The 14,016-nt window shown below is 45.8% G+C and overlaps 1 protein-coding gene across 1 annotated transcript; it reads left to right on the top strand.

Moving 5' to 3' along the window:
- The first annotated feature begins 6,412 nt into the window (after window positions 1-6,412).
- KCNA1 (potassium voltage-gated channel subfamily A member 1) lies at window positions 6,413-13,689 on the top strand. The gene has a single exon (XM_029954601.1). The coding sequence runs from the start codon at window positions 6,797-6,799 to the stop codon at window positions 8,282-8,284; it is 1,488 nt and encodes a 495-aa protein (XP_029810461.1). The 5' UTR covers window positions 6,413-6,796; the 3' UTR covers window positions 8,285-13,689.
- The last annotated feature ends 327 nt before the right edge of the window (window positions 13,690-14,016 follow it).

Below are 14,016 nucleotides of genomic sequence, written 5' to 3'. Positions count from 1 at the left end.
ACTTTCTAGTTTATGGTGGTAGGAAATGTCTAATACCAACTATTATGCTATGGTTGAACACTGAAGTTGGCTGTAAAGATTCATACGAGTAGGCATTACATATTTTGTTTTTTTATATGCTTGAGTATCTAGGGGCTGCTCTGCCTTCGCTGAATGTTTGTTAAAGATCTGTCTAATGTAATGATTCCTGACCTTTTTTGGTCAATTTATTGAAGATGGAATTTCACTGAACTTCCTTTTTGGTCACTTTCTTAAACCTAGCATTTCACTGAACTTTAACTCTATGCCAATCACTTCTGATTAATTCTTAATTTGTATTTTATCCTCACAATGGCATATGATATAGATACATTTTACAAATAAGGAAATGACAATGTAGAATGATGAAATGACTTGTCTAAGATCAGAGTGATTGAATTAGAACTCATTGCTGATTTAAAAACTGAGACTTTTAACTGTTTCAGTATAATTTGAGATTTTGACAAAAATCTTTAGGGTTAGGGTTAGCGTTAGGGTCTTTAGAAATTATTATTTACATGTACAAAATATGTGTATAAAATTTCAGAGGGTTCACAGACTTTTGGAACCCATCCACAGATAAGCTCTATGTCAGCAAGAGGACCCCTAGCTAAAGGACCTATCCATACCACTCATTGTTATCTTAAACCCTTGGTGAACTTCTGAACTTTCCTTCCTGCCTTCTAGTGGTTCTATATTGCCATTTACAATGATCCTTTATACCTTGAGGGCTGCCATTCTTCTGCTTGTGATACTGCCCTCAACAGAATCTAAGGTAAGTTCACATGGGTATATCCTTGCCTTGTAAGACCACTTCTTCTCATGCCATGTCTTGCCCTAGAAGACTGATGCTAAGAAGGAGGCTATATTGAGAACTAGTTTCACATTTTCCCATAAAAGATCATTGGGACTAATTCTATCATGATTCACTTCCAAGTTTATCTCAAATACTCAGAGCCTGATCACTGAAATGCACGGTTTCTCACAACAAGGGAGCCTGTTGTAAAGCTAGGCAATCCTGCTATATTTCCTATTCCTTTTCCTTTCTTATTCTCTTAAGTGGTTATTTCAAATTCCCTGTACACCCTACCCAACTTTCAAGACCTCCTCCCAACCTCCTTTTTACTTAATGGCTTTGCTTCCATTTTCACTGAGAAAACTGATTGCATAAGTGACAATCACAGTCCACCAATTCTCACAACCAAATATACTAAACTATTTGTGCCTGAACTCTGCTCTCTTTCCCATTTCTATAGACTAGCTGTCCTTTTCCAAGGCCAGCCTTTCTTTTGGATCTTCAATCCCATTCTCCTTTTGCTTTCTCAAGAGCATTGCTCCCATCTTTCTCTTTCCACTGCATCAACAACTTTTCCTTTTCTACTGAATCATTTTCATAAGCATACAAACATATTATAGTGGATCTCATCTTTAAAAAAGTCTTGTCACCCTTCATTTTCCTTCAGCTTCTACTCCAGTTTTTATTCTCCTGATTGCCCCTCAGATTTCAAGAGTTGATTTTACCCACTGTCATCAGTTTTCCTTTCTGAGTCTGTTATTAGTTAAAAATTTCCAAATCCAATAGTCAGTTCCAAGTTCCTCATTCTATTCATATTACCAGCAGTATTTAACAAAATTGATCTGTCTTTGCTGAAAATGCTACTCATTTGCTTTGACAGATCCTATACTGTCCTGGTTTGCTTACTTTACCAGTCATTCTTTGCTAGCTTTACCATGTTTGGCCCCTAAAATTAGGATATCCTGAAGCAAAATCCCTAAACATCTCCTCTTCTCTTTCTACCTTCATGTCCAAGTGCTCTAGTCCATTACTCTGACTTTTACTACCATTCACCCCAGTAGCTACTAGTGAGGGTGATTCTGTCCCTAAGGAGACATTTGGCAATGTCTAGAGACATTTTTGATTGTCATAACTGGGAGCAGGTACTACTGGCAGCTAGTGACTAAAGGCCAGGGATGATACTGAGCATCCTAAAATTTATAGGACAACAAAACAAAAGCAGTCTCCAAAACCAAAAGATATCCAGCCTAAAGATCAACAGTGTTGAGGCTGATAAATCCTGGTCTATCCAGACCTTCCCTCTGAACTCTAGACTCACATGTCCAACTTCCTAGTCAATATGTTCATCTGGGTATTTAACAAAGTTAACATGTCTCAAACCAAAGTTTGGATTCCTTGTGCCTCAACGCAGTTTCCCTAGACAACAGAACCTGAGACAAGACTTATGATTTAGTGGAAGGTAAGATCCCATGCAGTGACAGTAAGGAAAATGGAAGTGAGATAGGGAAGACAAGGTACAAATATAAGGTGTTGAGTTACCAGGCTGGCAACTACTTCATGAGCCACAAAGAGATGCAGCCCTGCCATTAGATTAGGTGGAGAGGGAATTTGTCTATAGGTTCCATTCTATCTCATATCTACTACTGGGCAAGGTCTCACTGATCCATTTAGTTAATTCCTCCAAATTGCTGTGTTGCTCACCTGGACCTTCTTACAATCTTGAGAAATCCAAATCGTTGCAGTGTGGTCAACCTCAGGAGGCAGAACTCTGCTGCCCATGCAGAGTTGGCTACTCCAGCAGCACCTGAAGCAAGGCAAGTGGCCTCAGGGCAAGAGGACTGGAAAGGTGGAGAGAATCTGAGGAGAGGCTTACTGAATCTGAGGTTATTACTGCCCAATACAGTAATAACCAAGACACACAAGGTCCAAGGTTTTATGTAGCTCACATTCTGGTGAGAGAAGCTGTCCAATCCACTCCTCCAGTAAATTACATCACCATCCACCTAGTTACTAAGGCTACAGACCTAGGAGATGTTCTTGAAATGTTTCTTTCCCCCACATCCCAAATCCTGCCATCTCTATTTTCAAAATCTAATTCTATTCCAACCACTTCTCACAAGCCTACCAGTACCTTGCTTGTTTAAGCCATCATTACCTGTACTACTTAATAATCTCCAACTTCATGCCTTGTTTCCGGTAGCCAGAATAATCTTTAAAATGGCAAATCATGTTATGTCACTACATGGAACATATTATATTTAAAAAATGAAATATTTTTACAGTGGCCTTAGAGTCTCTACATGATTTGGTCCCTCTCAACTTTTCTGACCTTCTTTCTACAACACCCTTCTTTGGTTACTTCTTTCTAGCCACACTGGTGCTCCTTTGTTTCCCAAATATGCTAACTCGTCCTTGCCTTGGAATTCCATTTGCTCTTACATCTATGCTTCTGTTTTCCAATTCCCTGTTCTCTCTTTTCTTTTTCAAAATTTTTAATGTTTATATATTTTTGTGAAAAAGAGAGAGGCAGAGTGGGAGCAAGAAAGCGGCAAAGAGCAAAGGAGACACAGAATCTGAAGCAGACTCCAGGCTCTGAGCTGTCAATCAATGGTAGAGTTGCATCCAGAATGTTGAGTTCCTAGTTCAATACCATTCTTCCAATTCCTTGATGTAAACCTCTAGATTTTATTATGCCTCCTAATAAAGCCCTGAATTTAGGAACCTGAGATCCCATGTAGTCTGCAAATCTCTTCTAGTAAGACAATCTCCAAATGCTGAATCAAGGCAAGTGCAATCCACATGAGGCTAGGGAGATGACAGTCCTGGAGACATTTAAAAGAAGGAAGGGAGTTACAGGCAGAGGGAGGTGCAAGAGCAAAGTAGGGAAGCCCAGTATTTCCGGGACATGATCAGGAGATATTCATCAGGTCTAGTAGGGTTATCTCTGATGAGGCTGTAACAGCAGCAGCAGTAGTAGCAGAAACAGGGGACTTGACAGTATTTCAGTGTCCAACTCCCTTCCTTCCTTCCTTCCTTCCTTCCTTCCTTCCTTCCTTCCTTCCTTCCTTCCTTCCTTCCTTCCTTCCTTCTCTTCCTTTCTCCTTTCCTCCCTTCCTTCCTCAGTCCCTTCCTTCTTGTAATGAAGCAGTAGTACCGAAAGGCAGGAAACTATGGAGTTAGTAGAGTACAGGTATATTGTGTGTGGAAGGTGAGAAAATGGCAGTGTTTAATATGGTTCTGAGGAGTTTAGGAGAACTCATTGTTCGTAAAAGAAAAGCTAGGGTATGAATCCGGAGGAGTGGAAGGAACAAATATTTTTCTTTTTCTGAAAGGAATGCTGCAGTCTGAATCTGGAGGAGGGATTTGACCAGTTCCTTACTCAGGATCGGTGCACTGCCTGGGCAACCCCGCACAGGCCCCTGCTTTTTACTAGCCACAATAGAGTGGGGAGGATACAATCATTGGCTTTGATTAAAGTGGCGTCTGGTGTAGGCGGGAGGCAACGCGATCCGCGGTGGTGGAAGGGTGGTCCCAAAGCATCAGGGGAACCAATCAGCTGCGACTCCAGGTTCTTGCATCTTCCTTGGAGAATCCGCAGCAGTTGAAGTACCAGAGCTGCCTACTGCTTCTTGCGCGCCGCGGGCGCCGAGGCGTAGCGCTTCTCGGGGCGCAGCTGGAGCCACACTCTGAGTGCACCGCGCACGCCCCCGTGCCGCCCTGAACTTCTGTGCGGACCCTTTCCCGAAGAAGTTGCAAACCATGCAAGTGGTTTCGTGGAGGCTAGGCCGAGAAAGTGGCTGCGGGATGAGGGACGTTGGGAGGTGGGCAGGAGACTTGCTTCTCAGATTCGGCCCAATGAGCACCAAGTTGGCACACAACTCCACAAACCCTTTGGTTGTCCACAAACCGCATTCTCCGTATTTCAAAATAATCTGATCCTAAGGAAACTTCAACTCCCATCGTAGGTCAAGGAGGGACAGACTCTTAGCTTCGGCGCCTCGCAGTAACACCACATAGAACAAACTCAGTGAGCCTCGACTGCAGAGCTCTCCCCAAAGTGCGCATCTCTCCCCGTCAGGCGGAGACAAGCTGGGTCACCCCTGCAGAGGGACCCCTGAGGGAGGAGCGGGATGGCACGCAGAGCATGGCGGCAGGCGCCGATTATCGTGGGACTGCACAAACGCAAGCCCATCCGAGGAGTTTTGCCAGAACACCGCCGCCTGCATTGCGTCGGACCTGACCATTTCTAATGTGCAATTCCCGGGGAAGGTCGCGGCCAGGGAGCGTGCATGTGCGGGGCTGCGCACCATAAGGAAAGGAGAATTGGGGGTCGGCTTTTCTGGCAGGAGAAGAAAAAAGCTGTGCCTGCAAGGGTGGGAACTGAATGACAACCCCCCTCTGCCAAGCCACCCCCTCATATTTTCCATCTACCTCCTCGCTCCTGCCCTCCCCCGCCCTCCCCAACCCACGCCCGAGTGGGCCAATCACTGCTCCGCATTCCAGGCGCTTTCTCAGGTTTCTGCTGATCTTGCAGCGCCCAGAAATGGACCGAGTGGACCCGCCGCCGCACGCACTCTGCCCCACTCGGAGCTCCTAACGGCTCCACGCGCGCCGAGGAGCCTCAGCGAGGTCCACGCTGGGGTGCGGGAAGCGGAGGGGATCCGAGAGCCATGTAGATCCAGGCTCTTGCTCGCGCTTCTCCTTCGGGATCGAATCAAGGGCTCCCATAGTGTTAGGAGGGGGCGAGAGTGCTGTTTATCGTCATTTGCTTCCGAGCCTCGGGAGAGGGTGGCATTTTGCTTTTCCTCCCCGCATCCTCCGGAACTCCCTGCACCAGCGAGAGGACTGCGTCCTTAGGTTGCTGGCAACCGGTGAGAATGGGGGTAGGGAACGGACACTTCCGCCGTAGTGGCTCACTCAATCGACTGTCCCACTGAAGGGGCGTAGGACGAGGGGGCGAGAGCGGCGACTTTGCCAAGCGCCTCTCGGATGCTGCCACGGCGCCGGCCGCCGCTCCCGCCCGGGTACTGCAAAGGCGACCTGCCGCATTCCGACTCGGGCTCTCCGCCGACTCAGCACCGCCCCTGCGCCAAGCCGGCCGGCCAGGTAGGGGGTTCCCCAGTCTCGGGCTGCAGAAGCTGGGGTAGGGGCGCGGGGTGGGAGAAGCCAGGGGTGTGGGGATGCTGCCTGGGACCTAGAGCTCCCCCCGCGTCTCTCGGCGCTTTCCCGATCTTTAGTTTAACGAAGTTGTAAACAGATCGGTTGTTGGGCATTGGGGAAAGTGGGATGCAAGAGCCCAAACTTGGATTTCCGGGTGTCTGCGTGTGTCTGTCTGTGTGTATGTGCTAACCCTAGCAGAAGTCCATGCTTTCTAAACAAGCTAGAGGTCTGTGCTCTTCGGTGTCTGTAGGTCCGTCCCATCTAAATGCTTCTGATTTTCTACCCCCGTATCACTTTCTATTTCTCTGCAGCGTCCATCGATCGCCCTGGTGGGAGCTTAGAAGGCGGCAGGCGAAGAGGGGTAGGAGGGGGGAGAGCCGAGGAGAAGCAGAGGGGGTGGCTGGCAAGGGGATCTGCTGAGTTGGCTCTGCACCCGGTCCTAGGAGGTCGCGGAGGGGAGGGGAGGCCAGGGTGACCCGCGAATGGATGGCCCGGTCCGCTAGAACGGCACTGCGTTAAGGCACCTCCGAGCAGGAAGAAATACCAACCCTCCCCCCACTCCACCCCTTGGCAAAAAACTGCACCCCGGGCTGCAGGCGAGGGGGATTCCAAACTGAGTAAAAGGCAGGGTGGAGGGGAAGGTAACGAGAAGGGAATCCGCAGATCTCTCCACCTGCTGGTTTTGAAGCCCCACCCCCTGAGCGTGGGGGGAGCCGCGCACTACGGTGGGGGGGGCGCTTGGGTCCCCCCCACCCCCTCTCTCCCGCTGCTTCTCACCCCCGGCCCTCTCCTGGTCTCTTACCCCTGTGCCCCGCTTCCACCATGACGGTGATGTCCGGAGAGAATGTGGACGAGGCTTCGGCCGCCCCGGGCCACCCCCAGGACGGCAACTACCCCCGGCCGGCCGAGCACGATGACCACGAGTGCTGCGAGCGCGTGGTGATCAACATCTCCGGGCTGCGCTTCGAAACGCAGCTCAAGACCCTAGCGCAGTTCCCCAACACACTGCTGGGCAACCCTAAGAAACGCATGCGCTACTTCGACCCCCTGAGGAACGAGTACTTCTTCGACCGCAACCGGCCGAGCTTCGACGCCATCCTCTACTACTACCAGTCCGGGGGCCGCCTGCGGAGGCCGGTCAACGTGCCCCTGGACATGTTCTCCGAGGAGATCAAATTTTACGAGCTGGGCGAGGAGGCCATGGAGAAGTTCCGGGAGGACGAGGGCTTCATCAAGGAGGAGGAGCGCCCCCTGCCCGAGAAGGAATACCAGCGCCAGGTGTGGCTGCTCTTCGAGTACCCTGAGAGCTCAGGGCCTGCCCGGGTCATCGCCATCGTCTCCGTCATGGTCATTCTTATCTCCATCGTCATCTTTTGCCTGGAGACTCTACCTGAGTTGAAGGATGACAAGGACTTCACAGGCACCGTGCACCGCATCGACAATACTACGGTGATCTACAATTCCAACATCTTCACGGACCCTTTCTTCATCGTGGAAACCCTGTGCATCATCTGGTTCTCCTTTGAGCTGGTGGTGCGCTTCTTTGCCTGCCCCAGCAAGACAGACTTCTTCAAAAACATTATGAACTTCATCGACATTGTGGCCATCATCCCTTATTTCATCACCCTAGGCACCGAGATAGCTGAGCAGGAGGGAAACCAGAAGGGCGAGCAGGCCACTTCGCTGGCTATCCTCAGGGTCATCCGGTTGGTAAGGGTTTTTAGAATCTTCAAACTCTCCCGCCACTCTAAAGGCCTCCAGATCCTGGGCCAGACCCTCAAAGCTAGTATGAGAGAGCTAGGGCTGCTTATCTTTTTCCTCTTCATTGGGGTCATACTGTTTTCTAGTGCAGTGTACTTTGCCGAGGCGGAAGAAGCTGAGTCGCACTTCTCCAGTATCCCCGATGCTTTCTGGTGGGCGGTGGTGTCCATGACCACTGTAGGATACGGTGACATGTACCCTGTGACAATTGGAGGCAAGATCGTGGGCTCCTTGTGTGCCATCGCTGGTGTGCTGACAATTGCCCTGCCCGTACCTGTCATTGTGTCCAATTTCAACTATTTCTACCACCGAGAAACTGAGGGGGAAGAGCAGGCTCAGTTGCTCCATGTTAGCTCCCCTAATTTAGCCTCTGACAGTGACCTCAGTCGGCGCAGTTCCTCTACTATCAGCAAATCTGAGTACATGGAGATCGAAGACGATATGAATAATAGCATAGCCCATTATAGACAGGCCAATATCAGAACTGGCAATTGCACCACAGCTAACCAAAACTGCGTTAATAAGAGCAAGCTACTGACCGATGTTTAAAAAGCCAAGCAAACGAACTAAAAAAAAAAAAAAAAGCCCCACTTAGCAGCTTGAAAGACTTAAAGAAAAATAAAAAGAACAAAAACCCTAGTGACCCATGTCACTGTTTGTAGATACTTTACTAAATAGCCTTTGAATGCTCTGTTTAACTGTCAATGCATTCTTGCATTGCGGATTTGGGGGATGATGAACCAGAAGCTTTCAAGATTCATGCAAAAAGAAACTATTTTCATTTTATTAAAAAAATGGGAAAAGAAAGTGTATTTTCTAAAACTGGTTTAAAAACAATAAAGTCCATGAGCTAGTTTAGGTAAAATAAGATTCATGTGCTTCCCTATACTGAAACATTTTTAATCCTTTGGCTTCTCTAACTTTTTTCTTTTAACTAAAAATCAGACGATCACTTAGAAATATAAAATTTAAATTTGCATGGGACTCCATTATACAACTTTTGCAAACTGCACAGCACATGTAAGAGTGCATCTGATGTATTATACGTAACATGATATACCAGCCAAAAGGGCCAATGAACAAATGTTGTATTTGTTTTAATCATCTGAATTGTATTTTACAAGGTGAAAACACCCCCCACCCCCGCACGCAAAATTACTTGAGACTGGTTCTTAAAGCACCTTCTACATCTGATACTGGTCCTGGTCTGTCGGGATTTTCCCTCTGTCCCGTTTCCCATGCCCATCCAAACTTCTCTAAGAAAAAAGAAAACTGAAGTAAATTAACTGATTCGTCTGCAGTGCTGCTAAATTTCTCAACTGCAGGTGAGCGAAACACAGGTCTTTTCTCATCAGTCCTGCACCCTGACCCCTGGCCTCCAGAACTGGATGTAAAACTTTAGCCTCCTTATTGCAAGAGAGCACAAATGGAACTAAATGTAAGCATGTTTGAATCTGATCATATTTATTTTGTAATCGCATGCCAAGAACGTTAACTCAGACAATAGGGGATAAGCTTATGTTGGAATTAACTATTCTAAAAATAGATCCTTTTTCATTTGCATTCACCAAAAGTGCACTCCTCATTTATTAACTATTTTATTAGTAAATAAAGTACTGTATTTAAGTGCATATGTTAGTCAGATGGGAACAATAACTTTTTGGAGCTCAAAGCATGTTCTCTTATTCAGCATTATGGCCTATTTGATTAAAGTGTACCTTGAAATAATTAATGCATGATTTCAGTACAAAAGTTTAAATTATAAAAATCACAAGTTTGTGGGATGAAGGGCCCAAAACAAAATAATGGGGGGTGGGGGGTGGGGGCCACTAAGTTGATTTTCCTGCCTTTGCTCAGGGAAATGTCAGGTTTCTGTGCAGGTGTAGGCAGAGAGAGGACCAATATGCTCATCCCTTAAAGGGAAGCTCTGTGGAAAACTAAATAAGTCATCAAGGTATAGATAGCAACACCTAAGAACAAGTATTCTTTCTAGCTGAAAATAAACACAAGCAAAACAAACACACAAACAAACAAACAAAAGGTGCAATACTGCATGTTTTTTGGTGCATTCTTAGGATGTAAATGAACATGTTTATCTCTTGTATGCATCCAAAGCAGAGCTGATTTCCTTTTGCAGTCACGATTTGAAGTCTGTAGTGACTTTAGCCCTCCCCTTGAGGCTCCCTGAAGAAACTCAACCAATTGATTTAATAGTTGCTTAGTGCCTTTATCCTGTACCCACAATGAACTGCAGAAAGTGCCTCCATTAATACAGCTGAGAAGTTATGTAACAAAAGGAAGGGTTGAGGCACAGATTTTGCTTTTGCTTTCTCCACCCTCCCTGTCTCACGTCACCACTGTGAGAAGACCACACCATCCTGCACCTGGAGGAGGAGATTTCCAGGAAGGTGCTGTCTCCCTGGCCATCCACGGGACTTGGTCCCTTTGACAGCCTGATCTGGGATGTAAACTGGGACCTGAGACCTGTCATTGCACTGGACGTGAACCAGGAACCTGTCTTCTCCCTCTTCTCCACCAGAAGCCAATATCAAGTTTTTGGAAATCTGTTTCCTGTCGAGGGCCATTCTGGATGTGGAAGGCTCCCGCAGGTCCATTGTAGTGATACTTGCAAAGTTCTGTCAGCAATGGCACTCTGCAAATCTCAATGGTCTGTTCTTTTTAGGCATCAGTGTGGATGTGGGAACACTCTGTTCATAATAACCTTTCCTGGGCCTTCCTTCCTGGCCCACTCTCTTCAGATATTTTCTATGATGCGCCTATGCTCTTCCTACCTGGCAGTCACTTCACAGGCTGAGCATCTAACTTCTGCTGCCCCAGGCACCCAGTCCAGAGAATGCTGGGGACCTTCAGTCTAGCTGAAAGAGAGCCACATAACACAGGCCTTTGGGGCCAGGCAGCTATCCACCAATGGAGAGGCACTCACAGCCTTTTTAAAGACAACGAGGTGGGGAATCTTCATTCTGCACTGAGCATGTGGCTGCCTCCTGCTACCCACCTTACATTTCTTCCCTGCTTCTTCTGGAAACCTTCCCTGTTACTTCTATCCCTTCCCCCACCTTGTCATAGAACTAGCAGGGAGGCAATTAAGCAAGAAGTTAGAGTAACACCCAGGCTGGCTGACTCAGTTGAAAGAAAGAACATGGATATTTTATTTTCCTGTGCGGCTTTTGAGAATCTGTAAGACTGATGTAACATCATGGAAGACAAGGGGCCAAGGACTGTACAGCATGTGACCACAGGGCATTAAACCCTCCCCTGTGATGTTTCCTTCTCTTTTGAACCTTTACTCATCCTGGCTATTCCTCTCCTACCTGCTTACAAATCTCCAGTTTGGGAAAACAAAGCCAACCTCCCCGAAATTTCTGGGGAATATCCTGATCTTTTATTTAAACTTTGAAGTCTAGGACACACAGAACTTGAAACTCTGCACTCTGTCAACAGCAATAATCCACTCAGTACTGTGGGATGGATGGGTCAGAGGATGAGAAAATGGGACCAAGACTGATCAGACTGGCTTTGGCTACCTGGTATACCTCTCATAGATTTGCTGGACTGGGGTTCTTCTGCATGTGTTACAGGAAAAAGGACTGCATGCATGAGCCTGGCGGCCTGGGATCGGGATGAGTTGTTATGAATTTGGGTGGTAGGGGGGAAGTGAATGCTGCTTATCCATCTGTAGCTCATTGCAACCAAGTCAATAGAGATGGAGTACAGGGATTATCTGTGTAGCATAGGCATGCGTAGTTTGACAAAGCTCTTACCCCTCGCACTGTAATGTGCTGAAATGTTTTTGTAGACCTGAAGGTGCACTTAACAAAACTGCCTATTAAGGAATGACTATCTTTTGCTTTACTTACTTATATTTATTTTCGTGGGCTTTTAACCTTTCAATTCCCTTCCTTGATCTTGAGCTTTAATGGCTCATGTCCTGAATACTTGTTTTCTCCAGAAGGAGAGACTTTCTGACATGCTGATAGCCATAGCTCAGCTCTTCCAGTGTTTTGGGGGCCCTAGTTCAATAGGGTGGCAAGTGGAAGGGTTAAGTCCCACCAGGGCTGTTAGCCATCCCAGCATCTCTGAAGTAGTTAACCCACCTCAAGTGATCTGTATTCGAGAGACCAAAGACATTAATTTCCTCAGTCCTCAGATTTAGAGAAGACAGATTGTAGCCAGGAAAGCTTTTGGTTTTTGCATCTCCTCTTCCCCATCTGTGTATAGCCCTCCCTCACTCCCCCTGGAGAATAGAGTACCAGTTAAAGCAGTTCACTGGGAGTACATGAGTGAGTTAACCTAGCAAAATCAAATGAACCAAAGGCATATTCTTCTGGAATATGGCTGATGGACAGTCATTTCTCTAAAATTGTACAACAGGTTTAGATTCCACTGTAGTGGAACCAAAGCACAGGTGACATAATCTTGACTCACTTGAGAACTGAAACACAGACAAATGTGTAAATGGTAAGTGAGTAGATCTCTTTAAGTAGAAACTTGGTTTAGTCTATAAAGGACCTTCTTTATGTTGGTTACAGATTTTTTTCAAATTAGTTAACAACTGAAGAGTCCATAAAAATAGTTTCCTAACCCTCTTTTTTAGTATAGGAGACCTCAAAACACATGGTTTTAAACAATTTTACAATTGAATTCCTTGTTTGGTAGGTTGCCTTGAACAAGAAGGAGAAAGAGCACACTAACAGAAGGCAATTCCCCATTTTCTTCCAGGGACAACTCATTCCTGGGAGTGGTGAGAATTGGTGGGTGGTAACCATCCATGGTATAGAATTGTTAGAAAGAATATAAACTGCCAAACAGCCATTTTATTTTCCCATTTTGTCAAGAAAGGATGAAGTCTTACAATGTTTCTGTTCATTTTGAGAAGACAAATAAACAAATGCAAATTTTTAAACCAGACACAATCTAAGTTGAATTGCAATCTCAGGAGGTGGCTCTCATCCACCGTGTGGTGTATTAATACTCGTATTTATATCACGGAATTTCAGGGTATATGCGAACATGTTCAGCATGACTCAGGTAAACCTTAGAAGAATGTATGTTACTTACCATTTTTTTTTGTAAAGAAGTGGACAGGAGCTGAGGTGTTAACCAAAACTGTTCCATTACCTTGGGTCACTCTGCGAACTCATTCAGGGTATAAGTATAAGGCTCAGAAGTCTTGGGATTTAATGCCAGTCTCTTTGCTCAGGCAAAATGACCATGGGCTTCCTTGGGAAGTCCAGTGTGTACCTAAGGGGTGAGCCCTGCTGACCTCAGGACTGTTAGCTTTAAGGAGATCAGCCCCAGTCCCAGTGAGTTTTATGTCGGAGTTAAGTAGCAATTTACTTTTATGACACGAGACTTCAAAGAGTCTAGAAGGATTTTGTACCATAATCAGAGAAGAAGAAATGGTGTGAGGGAAGAAAACAAAACAAAACAAAACACAAAGACCCCTTGCAAAAATATTCCAGGTCAAAAGTTGTCTCCTCTCCCAAACCCGCAGAAACACCTTTCTTCTTGTCAGTGCACTGTATGGGAGTGTTTGAGGCAGCAGCTGTAAGCGGACAGCATGGACTCTATGTGATATACCTCTAACATTAAAGATATAGTATTACCAAGGTTCAAACTAAAACCTGAGTGGTATTAATTTAAAGTGCACCGTCAGGACAACAAACCATTGAAGCTGAAAAAGCACTACTTTCTTTTTTGAGTTTGCCAGTTGCTTACACCTTGAGTTGAGGGCGTGTCTCATTTCCACCTGCTGTGCATTTCCCTGCCCTAACTGTTCAGTATGTCAGGTGGAGGACATTGAATGTTACGAATTGAGAGCCTAACTGAAGCGCATAGTTTTCATCTATGCAATTTCACTTGCTTCTGTCACTTTATGATCTGTTCATATTTGGCATCAATTAAAGATAATTTTTAAGGATCTTATCAAGAAATATTGTGACTGGTTATTTGTCTCTTGTTTAACTGGTCTTTAGGGAGGTTTTTCATGTGGGATCTCTTTAAATAATATGATGAATCCAAGGTAAACTCATGAAGCAGCCTCGTGGTACTCTCTCTTCTGTGCAAGGAAATGCACTGAGGCTGAATTCTGATAATAGATTCACAGTTTGGTCTCAGGTAGGATCCCAAGAAGAGGGCTTTGGAATTTGACCTATGAAAGCAGTGGGGGAATCAGGCTTTGAAAAAGATAAAAGAAAAAAGGCCCCAGGGAATAAAGGAATTGATTATATTCACTTAAATTGTTTTTGATTTGAAAATTT

Source organism: Suricata suricatta, chromosome 10 (genome assembly GCF_006229205.1).
Source record: "Suricata suricatta isolate VVHF042 chromosome 10, meerkat_22Aug2017_6uvM2_HiC, whole genome shotgun sequence".
Lineage (NCBI taxonomy): Eukaryota > Metazoa > Chordata > Mammalia > Carnivora > Herpestidae > Suricata > Suricata suricatta.
Note: the sequence above shows the minus strand (reverse complement) of the source record. Positions and strands in the feature narration are given on the sequence as shown.